Source organism: Phyllostomus discolor, chromosome 2 (genome assembly GCF_004126475.2).
Source record: "Phyllostomus discolor isolate MPI-MPIP mPhyDis1 chromosome 2, mPhyDis1.pri.v3, whole genome shotgun sequence".
Taxonomy (NCBI): Eukaryota; Metazoa; Chordata; class Mammalia; order Chiroptera; family Phyllostomidae; genus Phyllostomus; species Phyllostomus discolor.
The window spans coordinates 13,566,926-13,584,584 of NC_040904.2; the positions used below are offsets into that span (position 1 = coordinate 13,566,926).

Consider the following 17,659-nt stretch of genomic DNA (forward strand, 5'->3'; position numbering starts at 1 on the left):
ATTAAACAAAATGTCATTTTGCAAATTAAAAAATTCAAATATCCTTTTATAAATTAATGCAATATATCTTCTTTTGGTGAACAGCAGATTTCACCAAGGTAAATACCTTTCCGTGACTTTGGCTTTGCATTAGAAATAGCCAGTTCTCAGCAGTTTGGCCTAAGGGCAAGTAAAACAAGACAAAGACACAGTTTTTGCCAGGAGACTCTTCCAGCCTGAGGCTGAGAGTATCTGATATCTGCTCCTGGTTGAGTCATGCACCAATTCAATAGCCTTGGGCTGGGTATGCAATCTTTATAGTAATTACTTATAGAATAGAAAAATGTCACTTAGTATTTCCAACATGTGTAAGTAAGTATAGCAATCCGGTTTGACTGGCCTGAGCTACTCACCCAGGCAGGCATCTTCAGACCCTCGGTCACTTCATTCTTCTTGTGGCCTGAAAAATGGGGGTGCCTCGGGTGCTGGGTGTTCTTGGTGACAGCTTCAGTTCATTTCCGGTCCTGAGAAACCGTGAGGAGCCCACCTGGGGAGAGTGGATGGGCTTTGGAGAAGATCGTGTTTATTTTCTGTTCTCCATCTTACCTAAGTTTCAGGTGTTTTGTTTTCTTGCTTTTGATATTTTATAGTATTCCACATAAAAGGAAAAGGAAAATGGGACCCCACTTGCATTATTCTGTATTTCCTTAGAATTTTTATCTTCATGTTTATCTCTGGGTCCCTTGGTCTTCATGTCCTCGGGGTGGGTGTCCTCAGACACATTTCTTGGCAGGCACTTCTCACCTGGGAAGTGGGGTTTGTATGATACGAGGCTCATCACACAGCCGTCGTGGAGCTGAGATGCAGTGGTGCGTGTGGAGCATCTGCCACCGTCCCCACCACACAGCACCCTGCAGTCCCCGGGGCACTGTGTCTCCTGACGCTCTGTAACTCACTCGTGCTACATGCCTCACCGGCTGATTTAAGGAGTGATAACAAGATGAGAGGTTCTTCGTCCCAGTGATGTGCTTAGATTTTTATCTACGTATTATTTCTAAAGTAAGTACTTAAATATCATGAGACATCTTGTATGTGTCAGCTACACACAGACTGAAGTTTAAAATGCTTTTATGGAAAGAGAGCTTTCAAGAACCCCGTTATATGAAGTAGCTGAAAAGGTTTTGTCTTCTCCATCTTTAGGGTCTTTCTCGCTTTTTGTTGCATTTCAGAAAGCTTCGTGTAGCATCTTATGAAAAAAAACATTCTTGCATGTGCGGGTGAGTGAACAGTTTGTATTCTCAGCTTGTGTGGAGTCTCTGGTTGAAATCTGGTCTCGTGGGTCCTGCCTGAAGGTTGGCAGTGCCCTGCTCGGTGGTCACCCTGCCCTCATCCTGCCATTCACTAGTCCATTCTCCACCAAAGTAAAGCGTTCGTCCGGAAGACAGACTTGAGCATGCCGTTCGTGTTTCAGATATCTTTGGGCCTCTCTTGTGTACAAAATGGTACCCAAAGCAAACGCTCAGACTCTACAACACACTTCTCAGTCTCATTTCCTTCTGGACTCGCTCTCCTGCTTGCCTCGCGCTCCAGCCACAGTGGACTTCTGCTTCTGCCTCTTCTGCAAATGCACTTCATCCTTTCTTCATTCTCTCTGTGCACAGGAGGTCCCCTCATTTTAAAGTGCCTTTTGCCTGACATCCATCCATCCATCCACCCCGTCACCCACCCTCCCAACCAGGTCATGTTTGCTAGACCTGGGTCAGGGATGAGGACTAGAATGTTAAACAAGGCGGACACGACTGTCCTGACACCTTGGAATTTCATTCATTCTCCACATGGCATGCTCCTGCTCATCCATTCAGACTCTACTTTTGGGGTTTGTCCCTGTGCACCCAAGCAGGTTTGTTCACTCTGCTGACCCAGTGCTTTCCTTCATTTCTGTTACAGCTTTTAACCTCTTCATTCATGAAGACACTTATTGCCTACTGTGTGCAGAACCTATGCAAAAAGTTAGGCGTATGCCTAACTAGTGAACAAGACAAATAAAAATGTAGCTCACAGAATGCATGTTATATTGTAGTTGTTCAACTTTCACCCTCACATGAATGGGACTTCTTATAGGACTTCATGTGATACCTTTGTATCTGCAGTACCACCAATGCTCACAATAGTTTGCAGGATACACATTTTCTTTGCAAATACAGCAAAAGTTGAAGCAGTTTATATAATTTAATTGAATTAAACCCCGTGTATATATGTGTGTGTGTGTGCGGTTACATATATAAACATATACTACACGTGCATATATAGGTTTTGTTTAGGAAGTAGGCAAATGTTAAATTTGATTTTTTTATTTCTTAAAAGATTTTATTTATTTTTATTTGTTTATTTTTGTCCAAATACAGTTTTCTCCATTTTCTCTTCACCCCACCCATCCCCACCTCCCACCCTCAATCCTATCCTGCTTTGGCTTTGTCCACGTGCTAGTTACAAATAGATTAAAGTGTCTAAGGAGGAGAGATGGGCAAGTACTCAGAGTGATTCTGCTCCAGTGGTTGCCTAGACAATGTCAACTGCAATCGAATGGCTGCTCTTCTGTGATTGACTTTAAACTCAGGGATTCCTACTCAGTAAAGATTTTACGTAAAATACGTAGGAAGTATTTTAACCATGAAGGGTGAGGTGGCAAAGAACTGGGCTGCTGAGGACACAGGACTCCACATTCGACAGGTGCCAGCTTCCCTGGGTCGATGATTTCATCATCCAAACACCCGATTGACTTCTCCGACTCGTCCTAGCCCGTCCTTTCTTGACACGGTCTCTGTGATAAGGACACTGTGATGCGGACAGAATGACACGAGGCCGTTTTCTTCGCTTGCAGTTGGCGAGTTCGTGAGTGACGCCCTCCTCGTGCCCGACAAGTGCAAGTTCCTGCACCAGGAGAGGATGGACATCTGCGAAACCCACCTTCACTGGCACACCGTCGCCAAAGAGGTACCAGTCCGCGCCTTCTTTCTCTTTTAAAGCAACGGCGTTTCACAGGGTATTTCGCGGTGACTGCTGTGTGGATGAATAAGTTCTTTTTTTTTTTTTTGGTATTAGAAAATAAATCCTATCCGTGAGTATTTGTAAAGAGTCAAAAACAGGGCCTGTTTTGATTCATTATGTATCCATGCCATATTTTATAAATTAAAAACTCTAATTGTATGTTCTCTAGAGTGGGAAGTGTACCTTTTCCTCAAACTATTTTTGTTTACCTGTTGTTTCCTTTGTCACATGCAACGTTGTAATGATTTAACTGTGTTTTCTATTACTTAACTGGGGTATATGGCAGTAGCTTGTCCAGTACCAACATGAAAACCAGTGAGCGTTCAGGTCCTAAGTTAAACCTCCCAGGTCTGTGTTCGCCATGCCCGGCCACCACCTTCATTTTTCCAGAGTGGGTGAGTGCGTGGCATCAGCTTAGCCTTGGCTAACTCCTGCGTATGGCAAATCTGATGAAAGACATGCGACCGTTAGCACAAATGTCATTTTTTTTTATATTATACCCTTCAAAATGTCTTTTCCTTTTGATATGCAAGTACAGTGTGTGTGTGTGTGTGTGTGTGTGTGTGTGTGTGTGTGTGTGTGGTGTTATCAGCCCCCTAGAATGAGGCTCCTTAATCCAGCGCAGTGGGGCTGAAATGGGGGCAGTTTGGCCCCCATCCCTCCTCAGGACCGCGTGCCGGTGGAGGCATCTTTGGCTGTCACAGCAGAAAGGAGCACTGCTGATGCTGCTGTTGGTGCTCAAAGGCCAGAGTCTGCCGAACACTCATCCGTGACCAGGACAGCGTCTTCTCCCTCTTCCACTCCCCGCCTCCCCCACATTGTCTGGTCCCAAGCTTCAGTGTTCCTGAGCTTGATAAACCCTGACCCCCCTCCGTTTAGCCATTGGGTCATACACAGCCTTAAGGCTGTTCAGCGAAAAACACCACTTAGGATTGAGCATTAATTTTGTCTTTAATAAAGTCATGTGCTCTCATTTACTGCAGGACAGAATTTTCTTTGTACAAAAATATGTTTGGGGGCTTATTGATCTTCAGAAAACAAACCAGATAATTTTAAAGCCCTGCTATCCATCCGATAACCTCATTTTTCATTTCTCCTTGAATTTTCACAAACTTTTTTGTTGCTATGAAATGAAAATTACCTAATTCCTATGAGGTCAAAATGCACTCTGATATTTTCATTGTTTGCCTGCCTATGCGTGTTGAAATATTAGTCTTTCCTCTGTTATCAGTGGATGCCTTCAGAGCTTTGTGTTACTCTGGATTTGTGCAAATTTAGCAAATCCCAGAAAAGCAAAAAGACCTCGAAAGAGAAATGTCTCAGTGACTGTATTTTCTGATTTATAGCAAAGAGTTAATTTTTTCTCTTCCCAAGAGTTATTCTGGAAGTGAGCCAAGAGTTAGAATTTCTAGACTAAGATTTAAGTGAGTGAAACTGCCATCCGTAAGAGGTTGAAGTGAGTTGGGGGTGTACGGGGAGCACCCCTTCTTCCTGATGCACTCAGGAAGCCAGAAAGCATTGATTCTCTGGTATCTCTTCACTGGGATAGGCCTCTTCTGAACCTTATGTCCCTATTGGTTTCCACTCGTATTGTGGGGGTTTTTTTCTATTTGTATAGTATAACAAGTCATCCTTATTCAGTAAGTAATCAAGTTCAAATTATGGGTACCAGAGTAGCCTGAGCTAAAGAAATGATCGTGCAAGGGAGATCCACTCAAAGAGCAAATGATGCATTTCATTGTTTCAGTAACAACATTGGTTCCTGTGGATGCGTGTGCTGATTATTATTATATTTGGGTTTTCTCACAAAGAAAAACACCTCCCCTCCCGCTCTCACCGTTTCCTGCTTGCCTCGTCTAGACCTGCAGTGAGAAGAGCACCAACTTGCACGACTACGGCATGCTGCTGCCCTGTGGCATCGACAAGTTCCGAGGGGTGGAGTTCGTATGTTGCCCGCTGGCCGAGGAGAGTGACAGTGTCGACTCGGCAGACGCCGAGGAGGATGACTCGGATGTCTGGTGGGGTGGAGCCGACACAGACTACGCGGATGGGAGGTGAGGTGGCCTTTGTGTTCAGGATTTCACAGATGCCGAACCACGAGCATACAGTTCTGGTTCTTGTACCGCTGTATCTTTCTGCTTCTCATTAGGAGAGTCTCTGCCCACTCCCATCAAAGTTTGCTTTTGTAGAAAACAATCTAAGCACGAAGTTCTGTTATGTAGGGTCTAGCGTTTCATTTTAATATTGTCGATCCAACATCACTGAAGCAATTTTAACTGTTTTAATCTCAAGTGTTGGGATCGACATTTCACTGATAGTGTGTCACCAGTAGTTCCACGGAGAATGAAAATCTGAGTGAGAGACGTGATGGTCTCTTTTGATTTGTAATTTAGAAAGTTTTTAAAAGATTTTATTTATTTATTTTTAGAGAGGGCAGGGAGGGAGGGAGAAAGAGAGAGAGAGAGAGAGAGAAACATCAATGTGCGGTTGCTGGGGGTTATGGCCTGCAACCCAGGCATGTGCCCTGTGACTGGGAATCAAACCTGCGACACTTTGGTTCGCAGCCCGAGCTCAATCCACTGAGCTACACCAGCCAGGGTAGAAATTTTTTAAAATAGTGTTTTGGGATTATTTTATCCATCATTAGCTAAATCTGAATTTTTGTTAAGAAAGGTTTTGTTTTGCTTTTTTTGTGGGGGGAGAGTGGGTTTCTTTTTATGAGGCTTTTTTTTTTTTTGCCTCTCATTATCCTTCCCTTTGAATGAAGTCAGAGGCATTTATAAATGTTTCCTAAAGTTCTCTGTCTTTGGTTTCCTGGCTGTTAGGAAATATATTTCTACCTCTTATTCTTTGGGATCATAGTCCCATAACTTAATAGATTCTTACTTTAAATTAAAGGCAAATGTCTACATTCAGATCATAAAATTATAAAACCAGACTCTTTGGATGAGCACAGCCATCTGGCTCACCCATCAGTTTCATGCCCTGGCATCCTCCAGGGGTGATGGTGATTGCATCGCTTCTCTCTTTCCTTTGGTATCCTCTCAGATGTCCCCTAGCGTCACAGATTTCTGAATAGAAGAGTAAATATGACTTATAAGGATTTGAGTTATTAATGTAAAGTTTTCTGGCTTCTGTATACATGGGCATAGATGCTCTTACATTTTATACAATTTAAAAAATTATTTCACAAAAATACAAATATATTTTACAAATGCATAAGGATCTGCGTGCACGGAGGAGCCCTAATTGCCATTTCTCGTCAGTTAATGAGGGCAGGCTCCTCTTCAGTGGCCATTGCCCAACTTTTCCGTCACTTTTTTTTTTTTTAGTTAAGCTATTTTGTGCTTCTTCTTAGGTTTAGAAAAACGGGTTCAATGTGGCAGAACATAAAGCTAAACAAGTAAATTTTAAAGAATGAGAGAAACAAGGAAAAGTCAACTTCATGCAAGCAGTATTTATCTGTAGTCATAAAAGTTTGAATCTTAAGGAGTACAATTCTTCTCGCAGGGCAGGGAGCGTCCGTGAGAGTCGGGTTTGCCCACGGGACCGTGTCAGAGCTTTTCCCACGGAGCTCACTGGCTGTATCCTGGGCCGTGGCTGGTCCCCTCACCTGTATTCCATGAGCCGGTTGTAGAAATGTCCATGGGTTCTAATTTAATTGCCATTGTTTCTAAACGTTGGAGTTGCCCAGCTCTTACTGTTTTTATAGCTTTTTGATATTCTTTCTTGGTCATAGCTAGATTTGAAAGTCTCGGCGTGACTTGAACAAAGTCCTGGTCCACGGGGCTCTTGCTACCTGAAGCCAGTGAACCAGTCTTACAAAGTGAAATTTTAATCGTTTGGCCATTTTCTCTGTTCGGAGTCCGTTGCATATGTGACTGCTTCCCATTCGACTGAATTGAGCGTATACTTAGCAAACGAACCAAATAATGGCAAGTAAACCAGGAGAGCTCCATGGTTGCTATGAAAATTATGGGAAACTAGTTGTGTGCTTGTAACCTTGAATCAAGTTTGGTGACCCACCACTCATGACCATTCATATATCAGGACTTTTAGAACTATAAATGGGTACTCTTGCTTTATCTTGAGTGACACACTTTTACCAGGCCCCTTCTCTAATTCAGTACGTTTTTAAACATCTTGTAAAACCCACTTTTAAAAAAGATTTTATTTATTTATTTTTTTAGAAAGGGAAGGGAGGGGGGAAAGAGAGAGAGAGAGAAACATCAATGTGCGGTTGCTGGGGGTCACGGCCTGCAACCCAGCATGTGCCCTGACTGCGAATCAAACCTGCGACACTTTGGTTCACAGCCCGTGCTCAATCCACTGAGCTATGCCAGCCAGGGCTAAAACCCACTTTTTATTGGGAACTGATTTCAATGTGTCTGATCTTTTCCTCCTGCACCTCTTCCAAATTACCAACTATACCTAAAGCATCACTAACATCATCTTATGAAACCCACTCAGAGGCCCCTTCCTTTCCTGCACCCTTTACTTGTCCTGGAAAGAGACCCAACAGGGCTTCCGGTTCTGGCCTCAAGCCTCCCTTACTGTCACTCAGTGATTACACCGAGTTTGATATCCATCTCTGGTTATACCACTGTCTGTCCTCTTTGTTGCAGTCACCAGACTATAGGACACTAGTTTATTATTCTTTAACACCATTTTTCTTTCTTTTGATGTACTATGTTACCTACTACTAGGACAATTATACACTTTATTAGTGAAGCCAGATTTGACACTAGGACCACAGTCATAAGCTAAGGGCCCCAGACAAAGGAGGTCATTACGATGACCTTTCCTGTCTCATATCACCATCCAAGTTGATAGTCAGTTGACACGCTAGCCAGCTCCTTCCTGGTTACCTTCATTCATATTGCATTTCTGCCGTCTGCTACACAGTCAGGCCTTGGACTCTGTCATTACTTAAAAATACTGTACCTGTTGGGTTTCCAGCCCTGACATTCCTCTCGGACCATAGTCTTCTGATCTTGAACCTAAAACACTCATCAGGTCCACTGATTTTTATCCTTCTCTCATAACCCTCCTCTAATTAAGGCTTTTAGTCCATTAGTTTTTTAAAGTCATTTCTAACCAGGAGGGGCTCAGTAGATAATCATTTTTATGTATTTCTTCAAATATCCTGGACTTGTGGATACCTTCATATTTTCTAAATATATCTTCTCAATCTTGTTTATATGGGGAAAATTAATTTCTCTCTTTAATCGCTGTTGAGTTTTCTAAGGTTGATGTATCAAGTCATGTAACCCAACCAGTTAAATCCATTTCTTATTCATGTTGGCACGTCAGCTGGTCTCCTAATGTTACTAGATGCGCCTAATGATTCCTATTGGATGACTTACCACCTTCCACCTTGCAGCTGATGCGAGCCCCATTTATTTCCCGTGGTTCCCAGCACACTCTCCCTCATGCTCCACAGATGACCCCTTTGCGGTCCATCCATCGTGAATTTGCACCAGGGCGCCTGGCATTTGGTAGTTGCTCGGCGCTTGTTTGCTGAGTAAAATAACCAGCTTTGTTCTCTACCGCAACATCTCTCAGGACCTTCTTCTATCCCTTTGTTTTCCATCTTTCCTTTCATGATTATTTATATCTGAACTCTGGATCGCCTCCTTTACCTTTCTTGCATACCTTTACAAATTTATTTAAGACTATTTTTAGTACAGTTTTAGGTTCACAGCAAAACTGGGCAGAAGGTACAGAGATTTTCTTAATCCTTCCTGCCTCCACACATGCGTACCTCCCCCATAATCAACTCCCCTCAGCTCAGTGGTGCGTTTGTTAACAATTGATGAGCCTACACCATAATCATCCAAAGTCCACAGTGTTTACATTATGGTTCACTCTTGGTGTGTGCATTCTGTGAGTTTGAACAAATATATAATGACATGTATCCATCATTAGAGTATCAAACAGTATTATCACTAAAAGTCCTCTGTATTCCACCTATTTATCCCTCCTACCTTCTCGCCCCTGTCAACTACTGATATTTTTATTATCTTCCTAGTTTTACCTTTTCCTGAGTGTCACATAGTTGGGATCATACAGTTTTGAGTTTTTTCAGATTGGGTTCTTTCATGTAGTAATACGTGTTGAAGTTTCTTCCACATCTTTCCATTGCCTGCATGGGCCGCAGTTTATTTATTTGTCCACCCACTGAAGGACATCTTCGTTGCTTCCAAGTTTTGGCGATTATGAGTAAAGCTGCTATGAACATCTATGTGCAGGCGTGTGCTGCCTTCTGAACTGCCACTGCCTGCACTCAGATTATCCTCTGACTCCCACTAGACTAATTCTTTGGTTACTCCTGATCACATTGGTGCTTCACTTTCTTCTGTTACCCTTGTTACCCTTGTACTTTTTTGTACTCTTACAGGACTCATTCATACCTTGACTTATATTCCCATAACTTGGAATTCATTCTGCCGGCCTACAAGCCATTGTTTACTATCTTCCAAAATAATTCCCCAGGACTTAATAATGTCCCTATTATATGTTTCCACTCCTATTAATACTTGGTAGGAAATATCTGATGGTCCCTGAGTCCTGTGACAAAGTCCAAACTCTCCAGCAGGGCATTCTGAATTCTCATTACTGGGCCCTACCTGCATTCTCAGCCTTTCATATGTACCCCACCTTCTCTGCCGACACCCCAAAACCAGTGGCCTTTTCTTTCTCTGGGTTCTTGTGCCTACCTTTCTGCCCCTTCTGAAATGTTTTTTTTCCTTTTTATTAAAAGGTGTTCATGTCCATAAAGATATTTATCAATTTTAAACTGCTATATCTTATCACAACCTGTAAAATAATACATATTTTTTTAGTGTTCATCCAAACGGATACATTATTTTCTGACATACCCCTTGAAACACTTTGCCTCCCTAGGGTGCCCTTGCTCTTCCTTTGTGATCTTCTTAAAATACCTGTTTATACTGTGGCATCTCTTCTAATTATTTGTGATCATATCTTTTTTATATGCTGGAATCCAAACTATAATTTGTGTACTGGGTATGCCTTACATTGGCTTTCTAGAATTATTAGCCACATTGAATTGTTTGCCCTTACATTTTTTCATGGCTTTTGGAAAGGACTTTCGGGCCCATAAATGGATGTTATAGAACCTCTTGTGTTTTAGTTCAGACCTGTCTAGTAGAAATATCACGTAAGCCACGTATGAACTTTAACATTTTCAAATAGGTACATTTTAAACCATGAAAAGGAACTGGTGAATTTAATTTTAATAATGTATTTTACTTAATATATTCAGCATATTATCATTTCAACCTGTAACCACTAGGAACAAGTTTTTGAGATATTCCACATTCTTTCCCTGTTTGTTTCTTTCATACTAGGCCTTCGAAATCTAGCAAATATTTTATACGTACAGCACCTCTCATTTCGAACTGGCCACATTTCCGCTGCTTAATAGTCCTAGGTGTTTAGTGGCCACTGGACTGGACAGTGTAGCTGTAGATACTTGAAATTTCTAATCACTCTCTATTTTCCATTGAAGCAAATGGTTTATACAGCCCAGCCATATGTTCTAAGGTTGAACTCTGAATTTGTATTAGGTTTTGTAATGGTTCATGTATTTAAGATTTAAAATAATTGGTTTGAACGAAATATAAGTGGGGTATCTGGTCACTTACATCACTGCATTTTTGAACCTGTTTTTCTGTTCGCCCTGCGGGCAGGTGTGCCCTGCATTCCCTCCTGGCAAAGCCAGTGGGCAAAGTGAGAGGTGGTGTAGCACCGACCCACACCCAAGCTGGGCACCTGCCAGGGGGTGGCTTCCTAGTTCCGGAACCCAGCCCTCCTGGGGCACTTGAAATGCAGAATAGACTAGTATTTAACACGTCACTTAAACACCCCTTGGCAACTTTGTGACAATTTTGAAGTTAGGAAAAATAAGGGGAACTCAGATCCTCTTGGAACGGAATTTGACCCAGAGTTGAATACACTTTTATTGGTTGGTGGGTAATGAGATTTGATACGATAGGAAGTGCTTTCATATTGCTAATGAGACATTCAGAGAAACCTCCTTGTGGGATGAGCTTTTTTATCACCTCCTTAAAAGATTCAGTATGGACAAATCATGCATTATTCCCAAAATTCACTTGTGAATAAGTCAGCATTTACTTTTCCAGTGCTATAGTGATCAGGTTTTCAGATCATCTTAAAATACCTACCCGTGCCGTTGGTAATGTAGCTTCCTTATGTTAACATACACAGATTCCAGTCAGGGTGGGTTAGAATTTTTCCACGGGACAATTGTTTTGGAAAACGAACTTGTAAGTTACAATCCAGCCACATATCCAGTGTAGCCTTGGGATGGATCTGGAAGGGTGAGTTTGCCCTACTTGGAACTGCAGAACTTGGCCTGAACCACAGGGGTTCTTGAGTGTATGGAGCAAATGACATGGGGGAGAACCTCCAGTTCTTCATAACAGCGCTTTTCCTCTTGGGCTCTTGGGAGTAGGTCATCACATTTTTTTCAAAGCAGAATCTCACATATGTTTCCGTGTTCTTACGGCTGCAGACATGAGTGAGAAAGTGCTAAGAGGAAACCTAATGTATCTTCCTAGATAATTAAGTGGTATTTTTTTCCTTTCAATTAAAAAAAGAGGCAGAGAACTGCTTAAGATAGGTCTGAATGAATGATTGATTTTGACTGCTTCTTACTCATACCCTTCTTTGAGGCTTGTGCAGGTGTGTTTGTGTTTTTGTAGCTCAGGAGAGTTTTCTTTAGTTCATTAAGGTTTTATCTCGATTGTGTGTGTGTGCAAATGTGCACATGTGGGGACACACAATGCCCTAGAATGTTCACTGGGTCCAGTCAGCTGGAACCAGTCCTCTCGCCCATCACCGTACCGGAAGAGCTAGCCCACCTTCAGTGATTTACAGACACAGGAATAAAGGGACAGTGAGAAACAACTTCATTTAGAAACTTTAATAAGAATTAATATTGGGGAGGGTTGGGTGGAGGGGCTGGAACGGGAGTAGGGGGCAGAAAACTGTACTTGAACAATGATTGAAATAAAAAAAAAAGAATTAATACTGTAAGCATTTTAATTTGAATTAAAATTTAAATATAGTAAATCTAGATATTTATTCCATCTTTTGCTGGCTATGAAGGTGGGAATTTTCGAAATGGGCAATATCTTTGAATGCAACTGCTAATCACCTGCCGTGCATGAACCTGGAAATAGATCAATGTTATAAACTCCAATTCCACACTTCAGATGTATCTTTTAAGTTCTAGTTTATCGTTTTTCTTAGTCTTTTTCTTTCACTTGTATTTTCACTTGGTAATTGTAAAAAGAAGTCAATATTTGTAAAACTTTTTTTGAGATGTCATAATTTTGTTGAAGAGAGAAAATCCATTTTTTGTCCATAATTGCAAAATACTTTCACGTTTGGATTTATACATCTCTATAAGCCTATCAGAACATACCCCAGGCATTTGTATGTCTATGTTGGTTCTTTCCTTCTAGTCACTTTTATAGACATTTCTGCTTGTAATATTTGTCCACTTCTGACCTGGGTCAAAAAATTCCGTTGCACAAACACAATAAGATTTATTGCACAAGTATCATAAAAAAAGAAAAAATATTGTCAATGGTTGGTTCCTGGTTTCCATAAAATATTGAATGATGTCATCCTTCCTGTTGAATAACTAAATGCATGAGAATACTGGGTTTTCTTTGTGTTCTTAAAAATACGTTGCTCAGTTTCTGAGCTTGAGAAAATCCATCCAGGATATCAATATCTGAAAAATGGTCTGAGGTTTTGCTTATGTGGTCAATTTCATCCATCTTCTGATTTATCTAATAGTTGTGAAATATCCCCTGTCAATGTTCACCTGTTTGCCGGTGTGGAAAATGAACCTCTTTGATTTTCAGTTATATTCAGTGAAAGTCTCTGGCTTCTCATCTACCTTCTTGAAAGATCATGCAGTGTTTTAGGAATACAGTAATTAAACTGTAATAACTTCTCTCTTACATCATCAGCAATCCCTTTCTTCTTCTACTGTCATATTATTTGGTCCTCTACCACAGTTGGAAATAGTTCACGAATAACCATAAGTCTCGAGGAATGGCGGAATTAGGAAAACATTGTCCCTCCAAATCTTAGGTGTATAAAAAGCATCACTGGACTGGAATGATAATAGCAAGATAAAGTTTTATTTAACTTTTAAAAAGTAAAATTTTCCTGTAGAGTGTAAAAGTCAGAAATGTCAACCGTACAAGTAGTTAAAATGTTCAAAATGAAGCTCAGAAGGTAACGTGTCCAGTGAACCCTGATGGTGTTCCCGGAGTTAACAGTATATCCTGCCTATCAGCAGTTTACATTTGCTATGCGAACTGCGTGTCTTTATCCATTAAGATCTTTGGCCTAATTTTCTACAGGGCTGTGCTCAACAAATATTAGAGTTGAATTGAATTGGCATTCCCATCAAATGCATACACAAACATAATTGGTAACTCAAGGTTAAACTAATTGCACTTTATAACAAAAATTGCTAGGGAATATCATTCCAGACAAGCAATAATTAAGGGAAATTGCATCAGGAATCTCTAAAGCTACAAACACTGAAGAATTCTGGGACCTCTGGAATATTTATTACAACTGCCTGGCCCCTTTACTGTAGTTACTGCCTGGATATTTTTTTTCATTGCTTCAAAAGTGAAGTAAAATAGAATAAAATAAAATTGGACTTATAAGTGAAAGTAAGATTCATCTACATTTGAACTTTGGCTAAAAGTGCATTCTTAGAGTGGCTTTCTTATTTATACCAGTAAGCATTTTTTTGTTCCCTTGTGTCAAATCGGAGCTCTTTATTAAAATAACAGCAGGCAGAAATTTCAGGAAGCACAAGTTATAGTCATGAGACTAGATGAACTCCATTAGCTTTTGGCAGGCATGGTGTGATTTAAAAGATGGATAAATAAACATCATTGTGGAGCAGTGGTTCTCAACTGAGGGCAGTTCTGCTGCCCAAGGGACCTTTGTAACTGTCTGCAGACGTTTTTAGTTGCCAGTACTTGGTATGGGGTGGGGGGTGCTCCTCGTATTTGATGGGTAGAGACCAGGGACGTTGCTAACCATCCCACACTACAAAGGACAGCACTATAACAAAGAAAGGTTGAGAAACTGGTTTAGAAGACTAGAAAGCTAGGGAAAGTTTGTTTTTTTTTTTAGTTTTCCATTCCAAGCTTTTGTCTCACTGTGATCTCTCATGAATAGAAAAACGGATAACCCAGGAATATGTGTCTTGAATAGAGCTTTTGTGCAGATGGAAGTGTTTGAGATCAAAACAAGCCTTCCAAACATAACTGTGTGTGTGTGGTATGTGCCTGTGAGTCAGCTCTAGCTCCTGGCGACCCTGTGAGTAAGCGCTGTCCACAGTGTCCTGTTGCCTTCAGCCTCCCTCGGCGACTGTAGACCTAAACCTATGGCTTTGATGGAATCAGTCAACCTCATGTTTGGTCTTCCTTTTTTTTTTTTTGCTGCCCTCTATTTTTCCCAGCATTGCTGTCTTTTACAAAGTACCCTGCTTTCTCAGGATGCGCCCAAAGTAGGACAGCTTCAGTTTTGTCATCTTCTTGCCTCCAGCAACATTTTAGGCTTAATTTGCTCTAAGACCCATTTTGTTTATCTTTTGATGACCAGGGTATCCAGGGAGCTTTCCTGACACCATATTTTTAATGAATCCATTTTTTTCATATGAGTCTTCACTGTCCAACTTTCACATCCATACATCATAATTGAGAATATGAGGGTATCGATGATCTTAGCCTTGCGTCTATTGACACATCTTTGCTCTTGGTGATTTTTCTTGATTCTTCTATTTCTGCCCTACCAAGTCTCAGGCTTTTCTTGATTTCTTGACTACAGCCTGCATTTGAATTGATGCCTGAACCGAGATCAACAGTGTCTTCATTGTCTTTGTTAAAGTTGTACATTTCTTCTGTTGTCATGACTTTTGCCTCCTTGATGTTCAAATACAGTCCAAGGCTCTGCCCCATACAACTGAACAGGTGTGCTGAGACAGGAAATCAAAGCATCTCTACCTACTACACAGACACAGGGAGCCTGCCAAAGTTAAGAGACAAAGAAATATGGCCCAAGTGAAGGAACAGAACAGAAACCCCAGAAAAAGAACTAAGCAATGCAGAGATAGCTAACCTATCAGAGACAAAGTTTAAAACATAGGTGGGCAGAATGCTCAAAGATCTTTTTGAATATGGCAAAAGCATAAGGGGAGAAATGAAGGCTATACTAAGGAAAATAAAGAAAAATCCACAGGAAACCAGCAGTGAAGGGAAGGAAGCTGGGATTCAAAAGTGTTTGGAACATAAGGAAGAACAGTCAACCAGAACAAAATGAAGAAACAAGAATTTTTAAAAGTGAAGGGAGGTTAAGAAGACTCTGGGACATTTCCAAAAGTGCCAACATCTAAATCATAGGGTTGCCAGAAAGAGAAGAAGAAGAGCAAGAAATTGAAAACTTGTTAGAAAAAAATAGTAAAAGAGAACTTCCCCAATTTGGCGAAGGAAATAGTCAAGTCATACAAGTCCAAGTAACAGAGAGAGTCCCAAACAAGTTGAACCCAAAGAGATCCATACCAAGACACATCCTAATTAAAATGCCAAGGTTAAAGATAGAGAATCTTAAAAGCAGCAAGAGAAAGGCTGAGAGCTAGTTACCCGTAAAGGAGTTTCCATAAGGCTATCAACTAATTTCCCAAAAGAAACTTTGCAGGCCAGAAGGGACTAGCAAGAAGTATACAGTGATGAAAAGCGAGGACCTACAACTAAGATTACTCTATCCAGCAAAGCTATCATTTAGAATTGGAGGACAGATAAAGTGCTTCCTAAACAAGGGAAAGCTAAAGGAGTTCCTCATCGCCAAGCCTTTATTATATGAAATGTTAAAGGGTCTTATTGAAGAAAAAGAAGGTCAAAACTATGAACATGAAAATGACTACAAACTCAACTATCAACAACTGAATGTAAAAAACAAACTAAGCAAATAACTAGAACAGGAATAGAATCATAGATATAGAGATCATTTAGAGGTTTATCACCTGGGGGAAGGAGGAAATGGAGGGAAAGATGCAGGGATTTAGAAGCATAATTGAGTGGGTACAAAATAGACTGGGGAGGGTTAAGAATAGTGTAGTAAGTGGAAAAGCCAAAGATCTTATATGCACAGCCCATGGACATGAAATAACTGGGGGATCACTGGAGGAAATGGGGGTATCAGACAGAGGGGGCAAAGGGGAAAAATTGGGACAACCGTAATAGCATAATTAGTAAAATAAGCTTATGAAAAGCCAAACACAGTCCTGCTTTGGCACTTACTTTCTTTCACTTTCATCAGCAGAGGTATTTCTCAAATCCCTGCCACTTTGTGCCAGTCAGATGAGGTCAGTTGCATATCTTAAGTAAATGATATTTCTTCCACCAGTTTTCACTCTTCCTCCCTCGGAGGAGTTTAGCCCAGTTGGTCATACATGTTCTGTGTCCATATTAAACCAATAGGAAGATAAAATGCACCCTTGTCTGACACCTGCCTATAGGAAAGCACTCAGTCTCTCAGTATTTATTATGCACCAGGACAGTCAGGTGCTCAGGTACGCCCACTGCTGTCGCAGCAACCCATAGCTTTTCATGACTGCCACTGCCAAAGGCTTCAGTGTAGTCCGTAAAACCTAGACTGACCTGAAATTCTTTAGAGCATGTCAGTAGCCAGTGAACATTCATCTTGAGTGTGTCTCTTGCTTTTCCGAATCCAGCTTGAACAGCCCACATTTCTTGCTCCGTATAAGTAGTAGAAGCCTTTGTTGCATCACCTTCAGCATCTCTTTCCTTGGGTGGGAAACAGGAGCAGTAGTCCTAGAGTTACTGCATTCCTTGGCATCTCCTTTCCTGAAGATCGAGATTTTTGTTGACCATTTCCAGCCTGTAGGCCATTGTTCTGTTTTCCATATATGACACATTCTTGGTAGGGTTTTGACAGACTCAGTCTTGGACCTGAAATAATTCTATCAGTATTCCATCAACCCCATGATTTATTTATGTATAACTGCATCCAGAGGTTAAAATACTTTCATCAAAATGTGCTCATATGATGGATGATAAAGGCTTCTTATATGTACCTGATTACTTCATTGATTCTAATCATTATGCCAGATATTTTTCTTTTTATTAGTATACTGCTATCCATTTTGACTGCAATAAATGCAAACCTATTTTCTGACACAAATCAGTCATATTTTAAAATATGTGGTGTACGTAGAGGCATGGAAGACTGTCTCCACTTGAAATATTTTTCCATTACATGTAATTACAAAAATGTTGAAAATATGATAACTTTCAGAAGATTTTAGCTCTCGGAAAAATCACCTATTAATTTAACTTTATTGTAAGTTTACTGTTTCTTTTTGTTTTTGTTTTTGTTCATATGTATGTTTTTATTTAGTTGTGGCTAAAATGTAAATTTTTATGTTTAAATATTTTAAAGACTTTTAATTAAAATCCTTTTAATTGTGTATGTTTCTTCAAAGTTTATTCATGCATGTCACCATTGTCAGACGTTTTTGTTG

The 17,659-nt window shown here is 40.6% G+C and overlaps 1 protein-coding gene across 8 annotated transcripts in view; it reads left to right on the forward strand.

Moving 5' to 3' along the window:
• LOC114489650 (amyloid beta precursor protein) overlaps positions 1-17,659 on the forward strand; it is a 245,126-nt gene that overhangs the window by 98,225 nt on the left and 129,242 nt on the right. For all 8 annotated transcript variants that reach the window (XM_028503545.2, XM_028503548.2, XM_036017550.1 and 5 more), the window contains 2 exons: positions 2,861-2,973; positions 4,888-5,081. In XM_028503545.2, the coding sequence (XP_028359346.1) occupies positions 2,861-2,973; positions 4,888-5,081 (307 nt within the window). The remainder of the gene's footprint in view (positions 1-2,860; positions 2,974-4,887; positions 5,082-17,659) is intronic.